The sequence below is a fragment of the Lissotriton vulgaris genome, chromosome 1_1 (genome assembly GCF_964263255.1).
Source record: "Lissotriton vulgaris chromosome 1_1, aLisVul1.2, whole genome shotgun sequence".
NCBI classification, from domain to species: domain Eukaryota; kingdom Metazoa; phylum Chordata; class Amphibia; order Caudata; family Salamandridae; genus Lissotriton; species Lissotriton vulgaris.
The window spans coordinates 188,340,998-188,368,585 of record NC_141685.1 but is presented as its reverse complement, the minus strand read 5'-3'; the positions used below and the strand labels follow the sequence as shown (position 1 = coordinate 188,368,585).

Here is a 27,588-nt window from a genome sequence, read left to right as displayed (position 1 = left end):
GCGCTGAAACGCACGGGACCGGCACTGTCGCCCACCCCCGGGGCAGGCGAAAGGTAACCACGGCGTACGAAGGCACACTAGCGGAAAGCGGAATGAACACACATGAGGTGAGCCTGCCAATGGATTGCTTCGGTTAGACTCGGACCGCTGCCCCGCATGAATTGCGCGCCAAACAGCTCAGCACACGCAGGGAGGGAGAGACAAGCACCGGTGGCACGGGAACACATGGAGATCCCCATGAGGCGCTAACAGCGCGAGCAGCACTCCACAGCCGGCCAGCACCCAGAGGACAGGGAGGGAACCTGCTGCAGACACTATCGCTACATATCCCACGAGTGGGCAGCGACTTCAACGACGCTCCTGACCACCGCACAGGTCGATGAGCAGACGCACCTCGAGGTGGGGGGCCCAGACACCGGCGGGACAAAGTACACGGACGGCCAGCGACTCGCACACGGCAGACCACACCTCGCCTCGCCAGCAGCGGAGCATGGGGAAACCGGACAAACAACAGTCCAAGCTCCCTTTTGAAGCAAGGAAGCAGCCCAAAAACGCGACGACCACCCCTGAAGTTGAAGGTGACGGGGAATTGGCGGAAGGGTCAGCCATGGAATCGGTGCTCCGCGCAATCCAGCAAAGTCTGCAAGAAATGAACGGTAAACTTGACAGTGTGGTGCAGAGGGTGGATAATATGGCGGCCAAAATAGAACAACACGACGGGCGGCTAGTGGAGGCGGAACAACGTATCTCTGACATGGAGGATGAGAATAAAACCGCAGCGAAGAAGTACGAGGGGCTGGAGAAAACGGTGGAGGTTTTGCGCGCGAAGGTGGAGGATCAGGAAGCGAGGTCCAGGCGGAACAACCTCCGAATCTCAGGCCTGCCGGAATCCACCAACACTGGAAAGATGGAAACCTATATCGAGTCACTCTTGAAAGAAATATTTGGAGCAGACAAGTTATCACCGGTGTTCTTGATCGAAAGAGCTCATCGCTCCCTGGCACCTGTACCGAAACCGGGAGCTGCCCCAAGAATGATCATAGCACGCACACTCAACTACAGGGACAGAGACGCAGTCCTTCGGCTCGCCAGGGAAATGGGCAAGATCACACATCAGGGGAACACTCTGGAGTTTTACCCCGACCATACCATGGCGGTGCAGCAGGCACGGAAAGAGTTTGCACCGATCAAGAAGAAGCTACGCGACCTGGGACTAGAGTACGCAATGCTGTACCCTGCTAAACTAAAAATCACAAACTTGAGCAAGCCGGTTATTTTGACATCAGTGCAGGCGGCTTATGATTTTGTCAAGCAACAAGGGAAGCGACGGAAGGAACAAAACAGGACGGAATCGACCAGCGATGTGGAATAACAGGAGAGGCGAGCAGAATACCCGGATGCACCCCGGTACAGACGAGAGACTCCGCTGGAGACCAGGTGTGTTAGGACAGCCAGCGTTGACCTGCTCTGGGGAACTTGCCCGGAACCTGTGGGACTAAAAAGACTTGCGACCTTGATGTCAAGACAAGAGAACCCAAGACGAACTACCCCACAGTGAGTATGTGTAAGGCTGGTGAGCTCTGATGAACGTACTGCGACACTGCATGGTCGGTGGTCCACATGGCTGCATTGGCAGTGACTATGATATTGGGGCCGCGAACACTGGCAGGCCTTTGAGCCGGACACTATTGCCAACACTGCCTCGAACTTATAATGGCGAGCGAAACTGGGGTACAGCGACTCGCATTGCTAAATGTTACTAGATGCCATACTTATCCCTCGAATGGCGGGTGAGGGGAAAAGGGTGAAAGAGATTACACACGACATTGCAGCCGTTACAGGCGTCTGCCCACGTCCACTACGTGGATGGAGATGTGTGTACCTGGCGACACCCCCAAGAGGGTGCGCCCCACACTGAGTTTTCGAAAGAAAGTTATGTTTGTTACGGGATGGCTTTGGCAAAGTTTGGGGGCTGAAGTGGGTGGGGGGTTAGAGAGGGGAAAGGGAATGTCCGAATCACAAACTCTGTGTCTGAGAAGCATGGCGAACTCCTTGACCGTACCAACACATTCAGGTTCAAACCTCTGTTTCACTGATCAGGCGGGCGACACGCACCATGGGCTCCACTATTTCCTGTCCACACGGTACCGTACAAGGCGGTCACACTTCGAGCGATATGTTCTGATGGGCTCAGGTACAAATGTCGAGAGTTAAAACATTGGCTCTACTCACATGGAATGTCAGGGGGCTAGGCAACCCGAAAAAGATCAGACAAATGTTTGCCTATCTTGACAGGCTGCATGTAGATATAGTGTTCTTGCAGGAAACACATATGGGCCCCACACACGCACCTACCTTGGGTAACAGATGGGCAGAATCGGTAACAAGCTCGAGCTACTCCACTTACTCCAGAGGAGTCAGTGTCCTAATACGTAAAGGGACCCACTTTGAAATCACAAGTGTGGACAGGGACTCGGAGGGTAGGAGTGTAATGGTGGAGGGAAAGCTTAGGGGACAGAGGAACCTGCTACTGAACACTTATGGTCCCAACGTAGATGACCCTGGGTTTTACAGACGCCAATGGCAGAAAATTTCAGATAAAAATGTAGATCATGTGCTGTGGGGGGGCGATTTCAATGTAACGTTACAAGACCACTTAGACCGAGCGGCACACACCACTGAACACCATGGTAATGCACGACACATGCTGGGGGAGGCGATGGAGGACCTTCAACTGACTGACATTTGGAGGGATGGTAACCCGGGGATCACGGCTGCGACTCACATTAATGCAGCGAACAATAGTTGGGCGCGACTAGACTACTGGCTGGGTACACGAGAAGTGCTATCTTGGGTTAAACACGTTTCACACCCGCCCAGGACATTGTCGGATCACAACCCGGTTCTGCTGAAGATTGAGATCCCGCAGTACGAGCCACCGCCATTCACTTGGCGCTTTAATGCGGCGGCCATGAAGGACCCACTATATGTCACCACTATACACGCAGCGATTGTAGACTACTTTGAAATTAATGGCCCGACAACGGACGACCCAAGTCTGCTGTGGGAGGCATTCAAGGCCACAATCAGGGGGGTATGCATCAGTACGTCCTCGGGCATACTGAAGGACATCAGACAACAACTTCGATCTCGCGAAGAGGCTATACAAGAGCTGGAGCACATATACACTCACACAGGGGACACTGCGGTACTAGGAAACATACAATCACTTCTGACTGAACACAGACAGTTCGCATCTGACGAACTCAGATATGCCACCAAAAGGGCCACGGCCAGGCGCTATGGAGAGGGAGGCAGACCAGGTAAGGCACTAGCAGACAAGATTTGTTCGGGGCGGGCCCCTCAAAACATAACGGCCATCAGTAGGGTCACAGGGGAAAAGGTGTCCGATATCAAGGAGGTCCTAAGGGAATTTATGGCGCATTACAGCACCCTGTATGCGGCGCGTCCCTCGCCCACACAAGAAGAATTACTGGCATATATGGAGGATGTGGAGTTGGCATGGCTGTCCGATGGCCACAGGGCCTACTTAGCGCGGCCTGTCACGGTGGAAGAGGTTACCGACACTATCAAGCGGTTGCCGAACAACAAAGCGCCGGGGCCAGACGGCTACGTGTCAGAATTCTATAAGGAATATGTGGATCTGCTCGCCCCCCATTTGGTGCGACTGTATGGCGCTTCACATGAGGCCCAGACACTGCCTGCATCCATGAGGGAAGCCTTGTTCATAGCTCTCCTAAAGCCGGGTAAGGACGAAGATAAATGCGACTCGTATAGCCCTCTGTCCTTACTGAATGTAGACACTAAAATAATCGCCAGTCTGCTTGCCGAAAGACTTAAACCACTTATGCCCCTCTTAATCAGGCCGGACCAATCTGGGTTTATTCCTGACAGAGCCACAACACATAACACTCGCACCCTGTTCGCCCTGGCACACTACTTGTCCCCCGACACGAAAGCAGTGGCAGTGCTACTTGACGCTGCCAAGGCGTTTGACACCATAGGCTGGTCTTTCATTCAGGCAATTCTGGTGCGCATGGGATTCCCCCTGATGTTCCTTGGGTGGATATCAATGCTATATACCAACCTTTCGGCAAGAATCCGCATTAATAGGCATATCTCAGAGCCAATCCAGATATGCCGGGGCACTAGGCAGGGCTGCCCGCTATCACCAATGCTTTTTGCATTGGTTCTGGAACCTTTGGCCTGTAAAATTAGGCAACACCATCACTACTCGGCCATACAGATGCCATCACGCCCCATTCACATATCGTTGTATGCCGATGACATGGTGCTCTATGTCAAGGAGCCAGCACACAACCTGACTCCACTAATGAGGGAGTACATTAAGTTCGGGACCCACTCAGGCTTACAAATAAACTGGGACAAATCACTAATCATAGCACTGACTGACAGCACACGACCTACACCCCTAGATTACCCGCTCGAATGGCAGGAAGACCCTACGAAGTACCTGGGAGTCTGGTTTCACAGGGACCCGGAGATTGTCATACGCACGAACTATGGGCGAGTCATAGCGACCTTGGAGGATAAAGTAAAACGTTGGAATAAACTCCCACTATCCCTAGCGGACCGGGCCGCCATAGTGAAAATGGTGCTCCTGCCCAAGTTTCTATACCTTTTCAATAACATCCCAATTAAGCCGCCAGCGGCAGTATTTCGACATATAAACACCTTGGTGATTAGTCTGCTCTGGGCCGGGAAGCAAGCTAGAATGGAGTTGCACACCATGACACTCCCATATGCGAAAGGGGGCTTCAAGGTGCCTGACTTTTATCTGTACTACTTATGCGCCCAGGCGCAATTCGCGCACTACTGGCACCACGAGGTTCCCTTCCTCACACATGGTGGAGGCAGGAGACACGGACCCGATACCACTGGCAAACATATTGTTACACAAACGCCCCAGACTGCATGAACGAGATATTAACACTGTAGACGCCACTACGGAGGCATTGAGACTGATGGGCAAGGCGGCTAACGCTCTGCCGCTGTACGCTCCGGCTCTCCCGCTGGCCCACCACCCACATATTTCCGTTACACACGAACAAGCAGGCATGAATCTGTTGAAATGGGCAGGTATAGACAAAATGGGTGACCTGTATCATAACGGGGTATTCCAACCTTTAGATGCACTGCAGTACATAAGTAACCCGTCCCTACTGTTCAAGTTTAACTATTATAGGCTGCAGAGGGCCCTACAGGAACATTACCCAGCACACCCGGAGGAACCGACGTCACTGGCGCCCTTGCAACTCCTACTCACCACACCCACGGCATCACACCTAGTGTCCAAACTATACACGAGCTTACAGGGAGCGATAGGGGGAGGCACTGACAAAGCACGGCAGCGATGGAATGAGGGCCTAGTGTCACCACTCACTGAGGAAGAATGGGCATCTGCTTGTATGCTGACACCAAATGGAAACTTACGGCTCATACATTACAAATATCTACATCAAGTGTACTACACCCCTCACAAACTATTTAGGTATGGGTTGCAGGAAGACTCAAGGTGCAAACGATGTAAACAGGAGGGGGCGGACTTCATGCACCTCGCTTGGCATTGTCGTAAAGTGGCGGGTTACTGGGAACAAGTAATGCAAACGTTGAATGTAATGTTGGGTACCTCCCTACTATGTGAAGCCAGGATTTGTCTCTTAGGTATCGAGCCACAGCTGAGAGCACGGAAGCGTAAGTTCTGCGCAGTAGCGCTATTGCTGGCCAAACGAAGGGTGTCCCTGCACTGGAACAGTAGCAGAAGCCCAGTAATTAAAAGCTGGTTGGAGGATATGGCGTACTGCCACGATACGTTGATCACATATGAAGAGGATCTCCCAGCCAGATCTAGGCCCAGGGACTATTGGGAATACTATAGAGATTATGTAACGCAGCAAGAGGCAGAACGGGAGGTAAATGATAACAACTAGGGCCGAAATGTGAAGGGGGTTACACTGATGAACACCAATAGCGTGGTATGGATCGGGAGGGAGGATGCTGTGACACAGAACTTTCAGTACTGATAGACACTACTAAGTTCAGTTAATGGACGGTTAATTTTAAGTACAGTTGGGAGAAAATTATACCAAAAATGTAAGAACACTGGCATTGTGACGAATGGATGTAGCACTGGAAACTACTACTATGTTTGCATTGTAAAACGCCGCCGGTCCTCGGGATGTCGGCTGATGGGCTGTGTACTTTTTTCCAGCGAGCCCATTTGGGCATACACACAAGCAGCCGGCCATTGATGGTTGTAGGCGAAGCAAATGTATGGTGTTATCATAACAGTTAAGTGCAAATAAACCTCTTACACCAAAAAAAAAAAAAAAGTATGACATCTAACGGAACTCTGTTCTGAAGAGTCATAAGGCGATCCGACTGGAGCTCAGCAGTCAAGTTACTAAGGGCACCGGCAGATGCTCGCTGACTAATGCTCAAACTAACTCCATATCCAGTCGCGTTCCATCTGGCATATGCTTGTAACTCATCCCTGAGAATAGTTTTATACGATTCAATGTCTCTGCTCATATTTGTGATTCCCTCTACCAATGCTTTGTTGCTCGAGTTACCTCTCGTGGAACGTGGGGGATAGGGTTCGATGGCATATATGAACATCGTCTGAAACGCCCACAAAGAACCATTGTAGCTAAATGGTAAGATCAAGTATGGAATACCCTTATCTGTCGTATGCGGCATAAGACCACACCCCCAACAAATAGTTGTGTTCACTACTAGCTGGTGTTGGTGCAGAAGCTGAACAAAGGAATTATTAACAAATTCCATTCTCCGAACAGTTTCATGTTCGGGCAGAGGATGAAAGGAATGTGAAGAAACAGTAAAAGCAGGCATAGGTTGTACAGTGGGTGCAAACGTCACTTGGAAAGAGAATGTCACATATCGAACGAGAAACGTCATTACACTAAACAGCATAAATAAACACAATATTACAAAGCGTTTTCTACTCATAACTGTACAAATTTTGCTCTTGAAGCTTATTCTTCCAACAGGTCTCTCCATCTCGAAAAACTCCATCCTCTCTAATGTGCTGCTCGCGGTGGTAGGGTGTTCTATGCTAAGGAATGCTTCTGTCAGTCAAGGGTAACTCCCTTAGACCAACCAGAACCGTCGACCTAACGTCTTCGGCTGCACTCCAAAGACTTCGGCAACCGCGACCCTACAACTGAACCCGGATGGCGGTTCGAAAAAACAAAAATCAAAATAGTTCCTCGGATGAGAGTTAAACCTTAAAAATAGCAAAGAAAGACTTGACATTTTTATTTGTCCCACGACTCTTGGTCGCAAATTATAACGCTCTTTTCCAGGCAATGTCTGTTCTCTGAATAACAGTTCAGGTTCAGAAGTACCCAAACGATTCGACGGAGGCACAGCTTCTTGCAGAAGATTGTCGCTTTCTCGTTCAGAGTTCATTTCAATCAAACATGCATCGCTAAAGGGCATAAAACGGGGCACGATCTCAGTCTCAGAGTCAGGAAGTCCTTTCTGCACCCACTGGTCGTACGGCAAAGGCAAAGGGGCCCTCTTACACTGTACACCGTGGATCCAGTTCTTTTTACCGTGCACTCGTACTGCTGAACGGGTGGCCAAAAGCACTTGATACTGTCCGTTCCACCTGGGCTGCTCGTTCTTAGTTCTCTGAAAGTTCTTTATTAGCACCCAGGTGCCAAGTTCGATAGCATGTCCTGGATCTTCAGACGCTTCTGACAGTGAATCATGAACCTGTTGGTGCAAAACACGCAATTTAGCCGTCAAATCGTACAAATAGTCAAGTAGTACATGATGTTCAATCTCGCAAAATTTTGTCGGCTGCGGCACTCCCCAAATATTTGCCGGGCGACCAAACACGACCTCATACGGACTCAAACCCATTCGTGAATGCAGTCATTCTAGTGGAAAGCAGGGCCAATGGCAAAGCATCGGGCCATTGCAGACCAGAGCTCGCCTGTATCTTGGCCAGTTTCAATTTAAGAGTGCCATTGTAGCACTCAACTAGACCAGCTGATTGGGGATGATTAGCAGCGTGGAACTTCTGCCTAATTCCTAATCCATCACATACTTTCTTCGTCACTTGACCCACAAATTCACTCCCATTATCACTCCAGATCATTCTCGGCAAACCGTACCTAGGGAAAAATTCCTTAACAAGGGCTTTAGCTGTGGACAAGGCAGTGTTATCTTTCAAGGGGTAAGCTTCTACCCATCTAGAAAAAGAGCAAACTACCACTAACACATACTTCAGGTTGTTGCACCTCTCCATGTGTATGAAGTCTAGCTGCAAAGCCTCGAACAGATACGTTGGAGGCGCAAAATGACCAGCTGGAGTTGGAGTTCCCTTACCAGGGTTGTACATCAGACACACCATACAATTTTTGACCAAATTCTCTGCACACTTGGGAATTCCAGCATTTTGCCATACTGGAGCCAACAACTTACAAATCCCTTTTGTACTGATATGAGCCATTCCATGCGCCATTGTAACCACTGGAAGCACATACGCATCAGGTAACAACCATCTCTGATGCTCTGACAAATCAATCCAACAACCATTCGAATCAAATTTACCCTTGCTCTCTCTCCATTCAACTCTTTTTCCGTAGCTTCAGCTTGAATGGACTTCACGCTCTCAATCGTATCTTCACACATACCTATATCCGGAACCCATCTTGCTGGACCCGCAACATACATTCGACTCATCACATTTCTTGCAGTTTCTTTTGCAACTTCATCTGCAAACGCATTACCACGACCAACACCATCAGTAACTTTCTTATGCGCACTGCATTTCGCGATCGCAACGGCAAAGTAAGTGACTCGAGGAGTTCGTTCACCAACTGACCATGCTGAATCTTAGTCCCATGTGAAGTCAGAAACCCACGCTCTTTCCACAGTCGTCCAAAACTATGAGCCACACCAAATGCATACTGACTATCGGTATACACAGTCACTCGCTTGGCTTTCGACAACACACACGCTCTTGTCAATGCAATCAACTCTGCTGCCTGCGCTGAATTGTGCGGGATACGTGCAGCTTCAACAATCGTATGCAAAGTCGTAACAGCATATGCCGCAGTCGTATCACCATTCGGAAGCTTAAAACATGAACCATCAACCCATATAGTACCATCACATTCTGTAAGAGGAGTATCACTAAGGTCTATCCTCCCTTTCGTTTCTTCCTCTGTCCTAAGGAAGCAATCGTGCGGTTCACAAGCATCTGTTTCAACTACAATCGGCAACAACGTAGCTGGATTCAACGTGTTGCATCTCTTTATATGTACGTGGCTTGCTAACAAGGTCAATTCGTAACCCGACAACCGAGCACTAGTTAAGTGATGTGTCTTGGTACGATTCAACAAGGTATCCACTGCATGTGGAACCATCACAATCAATATATTGTCCATCAAGCCAGTGGACTGTCAAATAGAAACAGCCGCTGCCGCTGTAGCTCTCAAACAACTCGGCAACGCTCTAGCTACCGGATCCAAAGTCGACGAAAAATATGCACATGGACGCTGCGTCCATGTTTATGTTTATTAAAACTTTAATAAAAGTTTTAATAAACATAAACATGGACGCTGCTTATCGCCAAACTGTTGAGTCAGGACTGACAATCCACATCCCTCTCTCTCGTGGACATATAATGTAAAAGGCTTGCTGTAGTCGGGAGTACCCAACACAGGAGCCGAACACAACTCGTTGCGCAATTCTGAAAAGCTCTTCTGACATTCGTCAGTCCAAGGAATAGGATTTGGAGTATCCTTAACAGTAAGAGCTATCAAAGGTTTTGCAAGGAGCGAAAAATTCGGAATCCACTGTCTACAATAAGACGTAATACCTAGGAAAGCACGTACTTCTCTCTGTGTCATAGGCACACTCATTTTCACAATAGCTTGAATTCGTTCCGGAGTCAACCCTTTTCCCTCCTTCGATAAGAGGTGACCTAAGTAGGTTACCTCTTGTCGACAATATTGCAACTTCGATAGAGACACCTTATAGTGGAAATCAGATAGATGACGTAGCAATGACAAAGTAGCTTCTTTACAAATGCCTTCACTGTCAGCAGCAACTAACAAATCGTCAACATACTGAATAAGGGCAGCACCATCAGGTAAAACAAGCAAGTCAAGTTGTGTCTTCAAGGCTTGACTATAGATTGACGGACTCTCACAATAACCTTGGGGAGCGCATTTGAACCAGAAACTTCGGCCTCCTAAAGAGAAGCCAAAGATATCCCTACTCTCCTCGGCAATCGGGAATCCGAAGAAAGCATTCTTCAAATCAATCACCGAAAACCAGGTAGCGGAAGCTGGAATCAGAGTAAGTAAAGCAGTAATATCTGGCACTACAGGAAATTGCGGAACTACAATCTTGTTCATCTTGCGAAGATCGATCACAAACCTATATACAGGAGGTTGTGAAGAATATGTTCTTTTCGGAACAGGCAAAACCGGACTATTTCACACATTACCTCTTGTTTCCTCAATCACACCTTTCTCAATTAAATCGTAGATGATCGCCAAAAGTGCTCTTTCACCATCACTGGAGATCCTGTATTGCGGAATACGTGGCAATATATCATTCGCTTTCAACGTCACAACATATGGCGGAATCTCTAAGAGACCCACATCATTAGGACCAGTAGCCCAAAGAGAATCAGGGAGAGAAGACAATTCAGATGGAAGTCGATCTTTAGACAAATACATCGGAGAGATCACTCTTTTACCAAATGTAAGCTGTACTCCTGAAGGAGAACAATATAGTGTCGCATACAATCTCTTTAATAAGTCCAATCCCAACAAGTTTTAACCACAACCTGTTGTCAGAATGAGGGGTGATTCAAATTCACAAGGTCCAACAGAAATGGACAATGGACTAGAAATCGGATTTCTAACCGGGGCGCCAGAAAAACCTACTGAAACATTCGTTAAGCCAGACAAAGGTGCGCCAGGGAGTTTAGAGTGCATGATAGAACTCTTCGCAGCACCAGTATCCAACAGAAAAGGCTCTGACACACCTGATGCAATCACTTCAACATAAGGTCCACTCTGATCTACTGGAACTGAAACAACTCCCTCTCTTTGTCTATGGCTGTCCTAGCAATCATTACCGTCCATATGCTCATCTTCGACGCAGTAGTCGTCAGCATAATACTGAGTCGTCCTACCAGATGCACCATTCTGCTGATCAAAACAATTCATAGAATTCTGCAAAGGAAAAGAACGCGCATTCTGGGGGGAACGCACCACGTCCCCTACCTCTAGAAGTTTGTTGAAAACCTCGACCGCTCATACCAGAAACACCATTCGTACGCTGCAGCAAAACCGGGCAACTACTCTTGAAATGACCCTCTTCTTTACAATATGCACACTAATTAGGGCCTACAGAAAAAGGCTGTTGAGAAGACTCGAATCTTTGCGAGTTTCTCTGATATTGCTGAGGTGGCTGAGAATCACGCTGATTACTACGAGGCGGATACGCTTGCTGCAGAAGAACCTTTGTTTTCAGATCTTTAGTCTTCTTGTCGGCTTTATCTCTTTCATCCTTATCCCCATTTTCATAGTATTGCGCAGTAGCCAATATCTGCGCCGACAATGAAACTGCCCAAGAACTCTCTGAATCCTTCAACTTAGTACATAACTCGTGAAGCAAATTATGTACAAACTTATCGACGAACAACCGTTGACCACCTTCAGTACTCATGTCTTGACCACTGTGGTCTACAAATGTCTCTTCGAACCTTGTGAAAAAGTCAGACACAGTTTCGTCTTTCTTCTGCTTGCATGCAGACAATTTGTCCCATTAACACGCATAGCCGGCATTAAAGTCTTCATATAATCAATAATTCTACCAGGGAGTTCTGTAATTATGGGCTCAGGTTTAGCACCACCAGTTTGTCGACCATCTGCAGCAGCAAGATTAACCCATGTATCACCTAACTCATGTGCATGGTTCTCATGACGAATCTTTGCCCATAATGGTTGTGGAACTACATTCCCAAACAACATATCTATATCGGCTAGATTCATGATACATGAACCTGCGGTCTGGGATAACTCCATGTAGTACCCTGCAGTATTTTTACGAGGATCAGGTAAAGTCTGTTTAAGGGCCAAAACTTCGGCTCGCTTCCACGGAACATGTACCCAAACACGCTGAAAATGAGGTAAAGTAGGCGGAGCAGCATTTGGGTTTCCATCTCTCCAAACTGGCGGAACTTCCCTCATTGGGTACTGTCGCACTTCCCTCCCAAAAGAAGGATCAGGCTCAAACAACGGCTGTGAAGGAGACTCACTCCTAAACGAAAACAGTGTCGCTACTGCTCTTTCAACATTAGGACCTACAATCGTACCTTTCGCAAACTCAGATTGTACACGGAACAATTCTGGCAGAGTCTGTCCCAACTCACCATCTTTCCATTCTTCACGAAGGAAAGTACACATTATCCCAAAGACATATCTCGGCTTTGGTTCTTCCCATTGCCGGAAAAGATCCATAACAGACTCTAGATCATACCTCGAAGTATTAGTAACCCATTTACGTGCTAAATCATCCAACGCTGTTCGCTCTTCGGAACCAGGCAAATGGCTACGTAATTGTTTACGCTCTAAAACAGGGGTCATACCTAGTGACCCAAAAAGAGGAGACAGAAGAATAGTAACAGTATCTGTCATCCTCTGTTGAACAGAAGGAGAAGCTGATAAAAGGACAGGAGACAACGCAGATTGAGAGGAAACCAATGTAGGAGCAATAGCAGAAGAGGTAGACAACACAGAAGTAGGAGTCGCAGGTGAAGGGGGTAGAAAAGTCGGCAACCCTTGAGAAGGCTGCGCCAAAGGAATAGGAGCCAACTGAAGAGGAGCTGGCGGTGGCACGATAACAGGAGGTAAAACAACTGAAGGTTGCGGAGGTTGCGCAGGTTGCGCAACTAAAGGTTGCGGAGGTGCTGTAGCACTTTGCGCATAGGGTGGCGGTGAACTTAACAGATGGGACATCAAAGAATCTTTCTCAATGTCCTGCTTCACACCTTGCAGTTTAGGTAAAGCTGGATAGCACTTATCAATCGCCATTTTACGTTGCCTGTGCAACTGTTTACGCTCTTGCTCTTCTTCGTTATGTTTAAACTGTATAGCAGCTTGCATTATCGAAATACCCTTCTCTCTTTTATTTCTCTTCGCTAACTTAATTTCTTTCTGTTTGGCTTCCTTTCGCCATAGGCGGAAAGAGTCAAACATCGCCGGCCGGGCTTTCTTCTTGAACAATTTAACTTCGAGATTGTCTAAAATCTCAGTTTCAAAGCTACCATAACGGGGCATTTGTAGGACACCGTCTTTCCTGGTATATCTAATCCATACCTCATTATACGTGATGGGGCCCACTCCATGTTTTACGTAAAGCTCCTACTTCGGAGTTCCAATCAGAGGAACCGGACACGAGTCCTCCAATCGGGAATCCCTAGTATAACCACAACTAAATATTTTTCCAAATCTGCTAAGACCAGGCATCTTCGCTTACTAGTCTAGCTTCAAACTTCAAGGGAAAATCGAACGTGATAGCCTTGTGAATACACAAGTCCCTCGGCTTTGGAACTTGCAAGACCCAAATCAAAGGGATCCCGAAGGGATACCAAACAAAACTAAGGACTGGGAGACGCTCCACTCATACTTAACTGAAATGTCGATGGCGTCACCAGAAGACCCGTCTATTGTCTCGCTATACAAATCATCAAACGGCTTCCAAGACAGGGTGACAGTCAGGGCAGCAGTCCTTTGTAGCCGTCGGAAAGCGGGGAACCTCGCAGCAAAGACTTTCGGACCACCACGACATACAAGTGTCGATGAAGTGGCAGGCCTTCCTCCAGAATTTTCACACAAAGCTCCTCGCGATCTTCAGGCTTGGACCGGTACCGCTGAAGTCGCCCCTTGTTGGGCGCCAACTGAAACCAGGTTTTTAGAACCCAGCAGCGCCAGGGGAAACGCCCAATGTCTTCGGATTCACCTGTCTTGGCAAACAGAGACACAGGACACTTCTAGATGACGTCAGAGACCAAGTTTATTGGCTGCAACCAGAAACAGAGATCTACGAAGCACAACACGGGTGGTTCGCCAGAGACTGCACAAATTCATAGAGCGAGACATCGTCTTTTATGCCAAAAATCATGCTTCAGGCAACATTCCTGGCTAGCATCAGTTACGTACAACTGACCAATGAAATAGTGACATTTCAAACATATCGCATGATGACAATCCCACTTTCCGTTGTCCAGCCCACCAGACATGACCAAGCAAAAAACAACATTCCTGTTCGGACAGGTCGGGCAAACCCATCATAAAGACCTCAACCCACATCAATGATTAAGCCATAAAGGAAGGAACAGAAACAGATGAGAAACAAGATTGAAGGGTGTGTGCGTGTACCATAAACTCAGCAATGTCCTGCTCTTTGATCTCTATCTGACCAGCTGCCTAACAAGGAACTGGCTCAACAAGGTCAGCTTCGGGCAAGGGAGTCGACTTGCTCAGGTCACACAGAAGTCAGCTAAAAGTGTACGTGTCCCAAGGACTCGTTCGGCCGAAGTAATCAGCCTATGTGAGGGCAACCACAAAATGGCTGCCGTACACAAAATGGAACCCGAAGGTCCAAACGAAGTCCCAAAATACATAGTGTTTCGCTCTATTGTTTATGACGAAAACACTTGTACATGCTGCACTCGTCATTTGCGGTCTGCTGATACCAAAATCGTCTAAATACGACGACTTTTATGAAACTGGTTCAGAATCACGGAACCTCAGACTTTAAGTAATTCAACATGCTTGATAATTTTCTGTGATCATCTTAAAGACTTCGGATTGATCCAAATTTTAAGTCCATTGGTTGACAAGTATACGTTTACTTCTGTAGGCTCCATAGGCTCAACGCTAAGAAGATTAGTCAAATACACTGTACACATCCTGGAGAGGGGCATCACAGCTGCAACCTTAGAGTCATGCCTACAGCACTAGAATGAGATAAACCACCCTACATTTTATATTATTCAATAATCTGTAATGCCTGAAAATCTTTAGTTAAGTTCTACAAATAAATATGCACATCTTACAAAATGTCTCTAGAACACTGTATCACAACTACTTAATTTGGGCAAGAAATCCACATTGTTTATGAACTGTCAACAGCTACTTTTGCCTTTTTCACAGATTTTCTTTTGAATGGGCTTAAAGCCACAACCTACTTTCAAATACACCTCTGTAACCAACTTCAGGTGCACTCCGCTATTACCATTTTCAACATGGATTAATTGTTCCCTCTGATTTTTAGTGATTTGAAAAGCATGCACAATATAGTTTTTAAAATGCACATTTACACTTGTCTCTTGGGCTTACACTATTTTTATGCTATTGACTTTCACATGTACATTCAGTAACTTTATGCTGCATACGACTATGATGTCATCAGTGATGTCATCAGTAATGCTGTGTGAGACGTCCAATGTTATCTTATCAATTATGTAATTTAACATATCATGATTGATGTAATATGTGACGGTATAAGCAGTGCATGGTGGGGGCACATGTAATGGTTAAATCAGTAAATTATCTGGTTATTGTATCTCCGTGCACTCGGTAAATTATTTAAATTTGAAGGCAATTTGGGCGCGTTTCCTTGTCGCACTATGCCTGATAGTGCCTTATATAATGAGTCTAAAATGTGATTAGGAAATCACTGAAAGGCGCGCTAATTTAACATGAAACTGGCCAGTAATGTTATGAAATATTCATGAGGGATATAAAATTCAACTAGGATTTGATGAAGGAACATCCTTTTGGAATGTAATAAATTCTAAATCAAGAACTCAAGGAAGATTCGATTGTATTCTTTTGAAAAAGTACAGAAATCTTTGAAGAAACTGGCCAGTTTCATGTTAAATTAGCGCGCCTTTCAGTGATTTCCTAATCACATTTTGGACTCATTATATAAGGCACTATCAGGCATAGTGCGACAAGGAAACGCGCCCAAATTGCCTTCAAATTTAAATAATTTACCGAGTGCACGGAGATACAATAACCAGATTTATAAAACACTTGCCTTCCTCATCTCCCAGTGCACCAAACAAAGGTTCGAAAATGCAGTTCGACGAAATAGCTCAAATAACTGCCAACCAAGCCGAGATGTTAGCCTTCACACCAGAGGCAGCAGAAGAAATATATGGACTCATACAGGAGACCAGAGCTTTCAGTCCAAACATTTCAACCACAGCACAACTAATTCGTCAATTTGAATTCCTAAGTAAGAAGGAAATTAACCAAAGACTACATGCAACCACATTGATACATTATCATAAGAATAAGAGAATCCCCAGAGGGTTGAGAATCGCTCTAAAACCGATGTTGTGTAAAAACAGTAAGCAATTTGTTGCAAAAATGGTACCAAATCCTGAATAAATGTTCGCTCGATCTAATCCTACTAATCATACAAGAACTTTCAAAAGTCTTAAGAGAAATTGAATCCGATCTAAACAACATGAAAAAGGAACTTGAAAAAATTCCAGATTTACAAACAACTTTAGAAGATGTGAATAAAAGATTAGATAAATATGCCAAAGAAGTAAATGATCGGAAAGTCAGGAAATACAAAAGAGATACAATAGACTATAAATATGATGAAGTGTACACCTGGGCTGAAATTTACAACCAAAAGAAATGGCAACAACCTAAAACTAAACCATCAGCCAATTCCTCACAAGAAAGCCTAGTTTCTGAATCAGATATTTCACAAACCAGACAGCCTATTGATAAAACTCAACAACCCAGCACATCCACCAGAAAGCAGCCTTTTTTAGACATCAGTCCAGCAGCCAATGCACAACCTATAGTCGCATCAGGAGGGGGAGAAGAATCTCCCGAAGAAAGAGCCAGACGAACAAGGAGTCAGAAATCAACAAAAACGACCTAGTAATCAACATTTCATCAAAATCTCTAACACCAGCCCAGATGGCGGTACTCAATAAAGGAACATCATTTGTACCTACTTACAAGACCAATTTGGCGGAAACAGAGATTGCGCTATTTAAATTTTTCAGAAACCTCAAATTGAAATATTTTTTTAAGGATGCAACACCTCCATTGACAACCAATACCACAGTATTTAAACCCAAGAGTACATTTTGTGCGCCATATTCGCACAAAACCATTGAAACAGTGGAAAGAATGATACTGACTGATATCCAACAAATCAACTTCAACAAAAATACTAAGAACAATTTGTCCAAAAAAGAATTAAGTATCATAATGCAGTTATCTAAAGATACAGAACTTACCTTTCAAAGAGCAGATAAAGGGGGAGCCCTTATCATTATGGACACTACCTTTTACCACAACAATGTAAATCAACATGTACACGACGTAAATACATACATTCCTCTGGACACCGATCCTACTAAAGAATATCAAAAAACTCTCACATCAATTCTGGAACGTGCGCTAGAACAGAAATGGATTGACGAAAGAACATATACATTTTTGGTAACCAAATATCCTCGGAGGCCAAAACTATATATGTTGCCAAAAATTCATAAAGACTTGAAAAAACCACCCTTTAGACCCATAATGTCTGCTTGCGGGTCTATATCTGACAGCATTGGTAAATACTTAGACTGTTTCCTACAGCCGATCGTACAAAAAGGGCAAACTTACATAAAGGATACTACAACCTTTCTCAACTTGCTCAAAACCATCGAGCTGGAACCAAATACAGAATATTGGCTTGGCACAATTGACGTAGTGTCATTATACACTTCCATACCATATAATGAAGGCCTCAAAGCTTTTGAATGGAACTTACTAAGAGATGAAGAATGTGAAGCTAATAAGATCTTTCTAATGGAACTCATGCACTTTGCGCTATATCATAGCTATTTCGAATCAGATAATAGATTCTACAATCAATGCAATGGCACATCAATGGGCTTTGGGGGAGCTCCCTCGTATGCGAACCTGTTTATGTCCAAATTTGAACATGAGAACATCCTGAATAACACTAACTGGACTGACCATCTAGTGACATTCAAAAGATACATAGACGACTGGTTTCTAATCTGGAGAGGTGAAAAAGAACAACTTCTTACCAATATCATGGAAATAAACCAACTGAATCCCAGAATTAAATACACGCATACTATTCAAAAACAAACCATTTCTTTTCTAGATGTTCAGATAACCATCATTAACCAAAAACTACATACTCAAGTCTACAAGAAACCAACAGATCGAAACTCCAGCTTGTTGTTCCAAAGCTTTCATCCTGAAACCTTAAAAAAACATTTGCCAACATCCCAATTCATTCGCCTCAAAAGAATCACTTCTGATCCACACAGATTAGAAGAAACTATTGCAGATCAACTACAACAATATCTAGAGCGAGGATATCCCAAAGATATCTTAGATGAATCAATCAAAAAAGTGGCTAACCTATCAAGAGAACATCTGTTAACACCTAAACCACAATCCACAGAAAAAAAGACAGTATGTGTCTTAAAATATTCCACAGTATCTAAACAAATCAAGAAAATTATCAATCAACATTGGAACTTGATCAAGACAGAACCGGATTTGAATAACCTCTACAGTGATCATTTGACTTTTGCTTTTAAAAGATCAAAAAACCTTAAAGAGGTGCTCACTGCAAAAAGAGTCATTAAAACTCAATCTAAGGGTATGCTTAAATGCCTCAATTGCATACATTGCAACAACACAATACTTGGAAATACATTCATGCACCCTACCAAAGGCTATAAAATAGACCTTCAATACACAGGAACTTGCGACACTAAAAATGTGATTTATGCAATCAAATGCCCATGTGGCAAAATATATGTCGGACAGACGGAAAGGAAGATCAAAACCAGAATATCAGAACATAAAAGTAATATTCGAACGAAAAACTTGAAATCAGCAGTGGCCACGCATTGGCTGGAAAATAACCATCAAATTGCACAGCTAAAATTTACCAAATGGATACTCCCGCAACGTCAAGACATTGATCCCACGAAACAACGTCTACAAGCTGAATTCTATTGGATCAAAAAACTGAATTCCCTCCAACCAGCAGGGATCAATGATAGAATTGAATATTCATGCTTCCTTTAATTGTGACACAACATTTGGTAACATGAGACTTCTCACTCCTCTACTTATGATATATAGGAATTATATAGAGCTAAATCCTGGACTTGTATAAAATAGTGGTATCTATTTCGTATGATTATGTTCATACAGTATGTTAACCTTATAAGCATGTTTTTGTCTAGCTTTTATTATGTATTATGGTTTTCATACACACCCGTTGTGCATAGACACTCCACTGCTATGCCGGATATTCAGCACCTCTTAGCATCAGTTATATGCTTACTTTATGTATAAACACACATCTGTCACTGCTTATTCCACACGCGATGCATTATTCAGTCACGAGTGCATTTATTTACTGTTAATCTTCCACGAGCGTTTGTTTATCTGCAGACGCCCGATCACATGACCTCTCGTGAGCCTATCATATAACATCCACCTCCACGAGCGTTTGTTTACCTTCAGACGCCCGATCACATGACCTCTCTTGAGCCTATCATATAACGTGTAACATTCGCACTACGGCGTTTTTTCTCCGTGAGTTAAAGATTTTTATTTTTCAACTATGTTGTAAGTAGAATTACGAAACCTGACATTTAACTTCATATTTAGCAATTTTGGGATATCGTTATCCTTTTATTGAGACGGAACTTTGTTACTTTCTTACCTATCCGGTCCATCACGTGACCTACTCGCATACCTATAACTAGCTCTCTAATTGGTCTCTCCCTAACGTGACCGGTTCAGCGTTCGGAACCTTGAGAGCACTACGCATTACTTCTCCGGTAAGTCCCGTCAGAACCGCTTCGTTTGTCCCACTCGTGTGTTTCATCTTCTCTTATATTTTCACTCCTACAGCTCTAACTGTTTTTTGCCCTTGCTCCACACTTGAGCGTCATTCACGTAGACTACATGCACTTTGTATGTAATACATTCCACGTAATAATAAGCAATCCTCATTTCATTTACAGACGTTGTAACACAATAAGCTGATGTAATTTATGATTTTTAATTTTTTGCTTGTAAGTGTTTTATTGTGATGACTCATCGTTAATGCATAGACATACTGTTGTTTTGAATGATTTATTGGTTCGTTTTCTGAAAGCTAAGGTCCTGTATGTTTACATTTAAGGCCCCCTGACGAAGGGTTATTCCTACTAACCCGAAATGCATTGGGCAAGCATGAAGTAATGTTATGAAATATTCATGATGGATATAAAATTCAACTATGATTTGATGAAGGAACATCCTTTTGGAATGTAATAAATTCTAAATCAAGAACTCAAGGAAGATTTGATTGTATTCTTTTGAAAAAGTACAGTAATTGAAGAAACTGGCCAGTTTCATGTTAAATTAGCGCGCCTTTCAGTGATTTCCTTATCACATTTTAAATCAGTAAATTATACCTGGTGAGCTTCAGGTTTGTTTTTCGTTCCTTTTTACCTTATTTCAACAACTACCTAAGACAGAGAGAAAGAGAGATTGGTTCGGGTGATTCGTCAAGCAGGGACCAAGAAAAAGGTGAGTGGGGGAGTGGGTCCCAAAACACATTTTCCCCATGCAAATTCCCGTAGGATTTTTGACAGGACTACAGCCCAAACCGCTGAATGGAATTACACCACATTTGGCAAAAATCTAGGTCTTGGCCCAGAAAGAGCTCTTTGTAATTTGGTGAAAATCTGTTCAGTAGTTTTGGAGTTCTTTAAGAAAAAAGATTCATGTATATCTTGGGAGCGGATCCATGCGCCTACAGCAATGCTGTGATTGTCTGGCTGGACCCTGAGAGAAAAGTTACAGCTGCCATTTTGTGAATTGGGACATGGATTTCGGGGTGGGGCAATAAAGTGTAAATAGGATATGAGGGGTAAGGATAGTGGTATCCTGACCCCATGGGACTGATGTAGGGGTCTGTGGGGACCCCTCTTTGGAAAGAAATTGTCCAATATAGTATTTTTGCCGCAGGAGGATCCCCAGCGTTGCTTAGCGCACACTCCCCGCCTGAATCAGTGGAGATACGCAGGTCCAGAGCCCAATAAAACCAGCGTTGGCACAGACAATAAGCCTTGCTGTTTGGACCAATAGGCTTTACTAATGCTGGTCAGCATAGACTAAAAAAGCTACTTAAAAAAAATTGATCTTCACATTTTATTTTCTCCTCGCTCAACAGGAAAAGTTTTCACACAGCTCTTTGGGGTATTAAAAATAATTATTTTTCAGGCAAGCAAATCTGACTTTGCACCCTCTGCTTTTATTGCATTTGCACTAAATTGCTACTTTCCTAATTTTTTATAAATAGGCCTGGATTTTGACAAGAGGATATTCTTCTCGTTTGGTGGATGTTAGAAATGGGATTTCAGGTTGGCTAAGGTTTGCGCCAAATCCAGGCAGAAACCAAGAATCTAGTCAGGGCAAGGGAGTTGCACGCCAAAGATAACCCCTGCTCACCCCCTTGGTAGCTTGGCGCGAGCAATCAGGCTTATCCCGGAGGCAATGTGTAAAGCGTTTGCGCAACACACACACACAGCAGCAACACACTAAGCACACCGCAAAAAGGAACTCCACACAAGGTTATATGTAAAAATATCCTTTGTATTACCATAAACACATTAGATCATAATCACACAATTACACTGTGCCAACTGGCACTCGGCAGTATTTACAGGGGATTATATACACAGGACAGGGCCACATGGGCCACTGTCAGAATCAGCACTGAGTAGAAATAGCATTTCTAGAACCTAGAATAATTGTATCACAAAATAACAATTGTACAACACAACCAGTAACCCCTGGTAAAAGGTAGTTACACACTACGCAATACTAATCACCATAGGCATAGATCACGCAGGGACAAATAAACTCACTAGTATAAACTATACTAGGCAAAACAACCTCCTAAGCATGAAAACGGTTAGAGGTATCACAGACATCAAGGCATTGCACATTACGCATAAATCACATTAGGCAATTATCAACACAAATCACCAATCCTTGCGCACAAATCACATTAGGCATAGACACAGTGCGCCCACGTGGGACACAACACAGGCAAATTGTCCCCAGGCCAACGGGCCTCTCAAAGGGCACCAACGCTCTATGTCCAGCAGAGTCAGGGCTACAAGCTGCAAATGCAGCAATGCGCAGGGTGCAGGGGCACCACCTAAACGTTGCAACTGCCCACTAAGTCTGGGCAGCTGGGGAAACTGAGCCTGGCACCAGCGTGCCTCCTGGCTCTCCTCTGGGGCTCCTACCAAATTAACTGTGCCCCCAAATGTTGGAGCCACGGGCGCATTAAAAGGAAATATGTCCCCAAGTCCACCTTGGGACTTCAAAACAAATGGCCCCCAAAGAAAATATGGCAGCTGCCCCCGGTCATATGGGGCAGCCGGGAAGATCAGCGCGGCCACCCTGGGCTAACTGCCCTCTAAAAGAAATGCCCCCAAGTCAAATGAGTGCAGGCTTCAGGGGGCTCCGCTCTGGGGCCCTCAGAACAAAATCACCCCAACGTTGGAGCGTCCTGGCTCTGCAATTGGGAGATGCTCCCCCTCGTGTGGGCGGTTGTAAAGTGCTGCCGTGGTCCCTTCCCAGTCCTCACTCACCGGGATTTCGCAGGACTCCTCTAGCTCCTCCTTGGTCTCCGGCGCGGTGAGAATCCTTCCCTGGAGAGCCTCGAAGCTCCAGTCTGGTCACTTGTCTGCCGTTTCTCCCTGGGAGCCTCCTCACGGCCGGACAGTCGCAGGGCTCCCACTCCTGCAGGGCTGCCGGACAGTCGTGGGGCTCCCCCTCCTGCAGATGAGCTCCGTAGGTTCACTGGGCATGGCTCCTCCAGTCTCTTTCTTCTCTGTGTGGCAATGCGGGGCTCTTTTCACTCCAGTGCGGCGGGGGCAGGCACCGACAATGTGCCTCGAGCCCCCTCCACTTTCACTCGTCCACAGCTGCGGGGCTCTCCCCTCGCTAGGGGAGCCCCGGGGGATGACGCCACGATCTTCCTCAGAGCACAGGAGCGCGGGGTGGGCTCCCGTCCGCTTCCTGTTGCTCCCATGAACTTCTGGGTCACTGCAGGCAGCGCGGAAGCCCTCACTGTTCCCCGCACCTTCTGGCTGGGATACAGGGCAGGTTCCCGTTTAAGGACCAGGTCCCTGGCGGGGTGGGCACCCGCTAGGGATTAAGAACAGCATACACGCGGGGTAGGCACCCGTGTAATAAATAATGAATGCGGCAAGGTACCTGGCCGGGTGGGCACCCGCTAGGGATAAAATTCAGCCGATATGCGGGGGACTCCCGTGTCCCTACCAAGGCGGCTGGCAATGCGGGGCGGGCACCCGCGCTGCAAACAAGCACGATCGCGGGGGAAAACTCCACGCCGGGGGTCCCCCCACCAAAAGGGATCACAGCCTCGCACTGCTGCGCAAATCAGACGTGCTGCTCCTCTGGGAACACCACCAAAACGCCTCTCCAGAAATGGGAAGCCCAGGGCTCCTCAGGGCAAATACCACAAAACACACTTTTAAAGAGGAGACATCAGGCGCTCTAGGCAAAGTCCAGTAAAGTCTTTTTAGGAAAGCAGGGAGGCAAAGGCTGGCCCAGGGGCCAGCTCACAGGGCCCTCCAGCAGGGAGGCAGTCCCCAGTGGCGGCCCTCCTGGTACCCAGCAGCAGACCCCCCCTTTAAGTTAGGTCACATAGAACAACTTGCATGGAGTGACAGCCCCTTTTTTATACACATATTTCCTTTGTCTGGAGGGTGCAAGGTAGGGTAAAACCAGACGCAGCTGGTTCTGGATCACTTTGTTGTGCTCAGCCCCTCTCCCCATTCACAGGACAGGCTAGGGACATCAGTCGCACCACAGGGGGCGGAGCCAGCATTGTGGAGGGAAGGTCCAGCCCTATTCAGGTCCCAGGTTATGTTATGTTATGTTAACATTTTGGTAAAGCGCAACAGCTGCCCCAGCAAAGACGCGTCCCGGCGCTAAGGAACCAATCAGAGCAGAAAAGAAAGAGGAGGAAAACAGGCGGGGAGTCCTAAGGCAAGGGGAACAGATGGGTCTTAATAGCTTTCTGGAAAGCAGACAGGTTTTCCAGAAATCTAATGTTCAGAGGCAAGGAGTTCAAGAGCTTGGCTCCCAGCACCCTAAAGGAGCGGCCGCCGATTCTGCAGAGTTTTGTACGGGTACAGTCAGAAGGTGCTGGCCTGATGAGCGCAAATTGCGTTGTGGCACGTAAGATGTTAAGAGTGGGCACAAGAGTTCTGGACAACCGAATTTGAGGATTTTAAATGCCATGATGAGGGTTTTAAACTGGATACGAGCTTCAATGGGGAGCCAATGCAGATTTCGGATGGTGGCTCGGACCGAACATCTGCGGGGGAGACCAACCAAGGCTCTTGCCGCAGAGTTCTGTACGCGCTGTAATCGCGCTATCTCCACTTTGTTGGCGCCCAAAAGCAAGACATTGGCATAATCTAAGCGGGAGAGGATTGTGGATTGAACAATGAGTTGGCGGACTTTAGAGTCGAAGAATCCAAGTATCGGGTTGAGGCTCCTCAGCAGGCCCACACACGTAGCTGCCACTTTTTTTGTGTGGGTCTGAAAACTAAGCGAGGAGTCTATCCAGACACCCAGATTTTTTACCAAGGTTTTAGGTGGTAGGATGGTGCCCAACGACGAGGGCCACCAGTGTTCATTCCAATAGCTGGAGTTCTTCCCGAGGAGCAACACCTCTGTCTTGCCTGCTTTAAGCTGCAGGCAGTTGTCTGTCATCCACTGGGCTATTGCCGCCAGGCCATCCCTAAATCTCGAGGCCGAGGTGGACGGGCCATCAGTGAGAGTGATGACCAGCTGTGTGTCATCTGCATATGACACCTGCGTTAGGCCCCACTCTTTAGCCACTGCCGCAAGTGGCTGCACATATAGGTTAAAGAGGGATGGGCTAAGTGCAGAGCCCTGAGGGACGCCTTGGCCGATGGAGTGGGACTGGGAGAGAAATGGGGGAGCCGACACCCGAAAGGATCTATCTTTCAGGAATGAGCGGAACCATTCCAGGGCAGGTCCGGTGATCCCTACTGACGCCAGGCGGTTTAACAGTATGTTATGGGAGACCGTATCAAAGGCTGAGCTGAGGTCTGATAGAATCAGCGCAGCACTCTGACCGGCATCGAGGATTGTCCGGAGATGTTCAGTCGAGGATAGGAGACTCAGTGCTGTGGCCCGGCCTGAACCCATTTTGAGATGGGTCCAAGGTGTTATTATGGTCCATATGTTGGGACAGAACGTTGTTTACATGAGCCTCCGCAAATTTAGATAGCCATGGGAGCAGCGAGATGGGTCTGAAATTTTCCAGTTTGGAAGGGTCTAAGGTGGGTTTCTTAATAATGGGGGAGACCCAGGCTTGTTTCCAAACCGTCGGGACCGTAGCCGAGGAAAAGGAGAGGTTTAGTATAGAGGCCAGGGAAGATAGAAAAAATTCTAAGGAATCAGTAAAATGAGCCGGCCTCATAGGGTCTGCTGGGGAGCCAGACCTAACCTTCCTGCAGAGTTTAGTTAGGTCCTCGTGAGAAATTTTTGGTATAAGCCTCAATGTAGTGCCATCATTAGTGAGGTTAGTGGAGTTAGGCGGGTCAGAAGAGTGCTGTGGAAAAGATCTGTAGATTTTTTGCACTTTTTCTACGAAGAAGTGGCAAGGTCCTCACATTGCTGCGCGGAGGTAATGCTGGAGGCTGGGGTTTTGATACTCTGCAGTTCTTGTACCAGTTTAAAAATCACTTTGGTGGGGTTTGGGCTAGAGTTGATTTCTTCTGCATAAAAAGAAGTGCGTGCGGAGCAAATAGCTTTGTGATCAAGTTTTTGTTTGGCAAAATAAGATGCTTTATCCCTGTCATTGTAGTCCCTTCTCCAGATTCGCTCGGCTTTTTTGCCCTTTTTTCCGCATGGATTTCAATGTATCATTGTACCATGGGCTGGAGGGGGAGCTGCGCCCCTTAGTCCATTTGGCTGTGATGAGGGTATCTAGTCCTTTAGTGATCCAATCATGATAGGCAGCGTATATCATATCGATATCCATATTTGCCTCATGTTGGAATTCTCCTAGAGTGGTGTGGAGGTCGCTGGTTAAAAGTTTATGCCACGGCCTCTTTAGGCGTCGAGTTGGCTCGTCTTTGTTAAACCTTTTCCTAACCATCATGGTGATTTTGATTAGGTAGTGGTCTGTCTATCCCATAGGTTTGGGCGCTTCTGTTATAACCTCCGGGATATTAGTGAAGACAGGGTCTAGTATATGCCCAGCCGAGTGTGTGGCTGCCTGGATTAAAGATTTTAATTGTAAGGCTGCAAAATCAGCCAGGAGGTTTTTGATGGTAGGGTCTTGGGACGAGTCAAAGTGGAGGTTGTGATCTCCTAGTATGGTAAAATTGGCCAGGCTCACCACCAAGGAGTTAGCCACCTCAAGGAGGGCTTCGATAAACTTTGAGGCAGGTCCAGGGGGTCGATAGATGTAGAGCCCAGACAAGGCAAAATGTGGGCCTGTCGTGATCTTGAATTGAGCGCTTTCACAGCCCCAGATATCTTCCTTAGTGAAGGAGCAGCTATATTGTTTTTTGTAGAGGACTGCTATGCCGCCGTCTCTAGCGTCTCTATTTAAAGTCTTCATTAAATAGCCCTCTGGCAGCGTGAGGTTAGCTATACAAGTCATGTCATCACGAAGCCAGTTTTCACATAGAAAGAGAATGTCAGGGGTTTTATCCAGTAGGAGAGTGTTTACCTCTAAGTGGTGTTTAACGAGGGATCTAACATTCAGTTGGAAAACGGTGAGAGGGGTATACTTAGGCGAGCCTAATGTAAGCCCAGATAAGCAAGGGCTGGGGGTAGCGAAATGACAAGACTTACATTGTAGGCATGTCTGTCCGAGATGGCCTGAGATTTCCTCACACCTCTGTCCAGGGTTCAGGGCGACAAGAAATTCCCTATCATAGTGGCGAAGTTCCCGTGGAGCTTGGCCAGGGAGACAGGCGAGAGGCGATGACTTGGCGATGACGGGCGTAGATGGGCTTGCCTTAGGCGCGCCCGCTGCGCGTCCGGAAAATACACATGTTTAAATGGGGAGGGTGAGATGACTATAGGGGGAGGGGCGTGGCCTCGAAAGGGGCGTGGCCTCGGGTAACGCCGGTAATGGCGGCGAGGGTGTGTCAGTTTCTCGAGTCCGCGGCAGTGTTGAACTCCACTGCGTGAGCTTCTTATGAACTAGCTTTTGTCCTGAGGATGTCAGGAAATAAGTAAGGTGAGTTTTTAAAAAGCACAGTAAATATAGTGACTCAAAATTTTAAATAGAGTGCAGGACCTGCTCCCGGCTTCCACCTCAGGAGTGAGTGGTTCTAGCAAGGCGCTCGCATTCAGCGTCCTTTTATGGTCTAAGAGG

At 46.3% G+C, this 27,588-nt stretch overlaps 2 protein-coding genes across 2 annotated transcripts in view; one reads left to right on the top strand and one right to left on the bottom strand.

Moving 5' to 3' along the window:
• Positions 1 to 27,588, bottom strand: part of LOC147738134 (uncharacterized) — a 96,880-nt gene that overhangs the window by 46,041 nt on the left and 23,251 nt on the right. The window lies entirely within an intron of this gene.
• On the top strand, positions 18,189 to 19,202 carry LOC147738135 (uncharacterized). Its single transcript, XM_086952157.1, has one exon. The coding sequence runs from the start codon at positions 18,189 to 18,191 to the stop codon at positions 19,200 to 19,202; it is 1,014 nt and encodes a 337-aa protein (XP_086808283.1).

What these genes read in the sequence shown, in the direction of transcription:
- LOC147738135 (XM_086952157.1), top strand. Translation starts at nt 18,189, where the DNA reads ATGGAAATAAACCAACTGAATCCCAGAATTAAATACACGCATACTATT.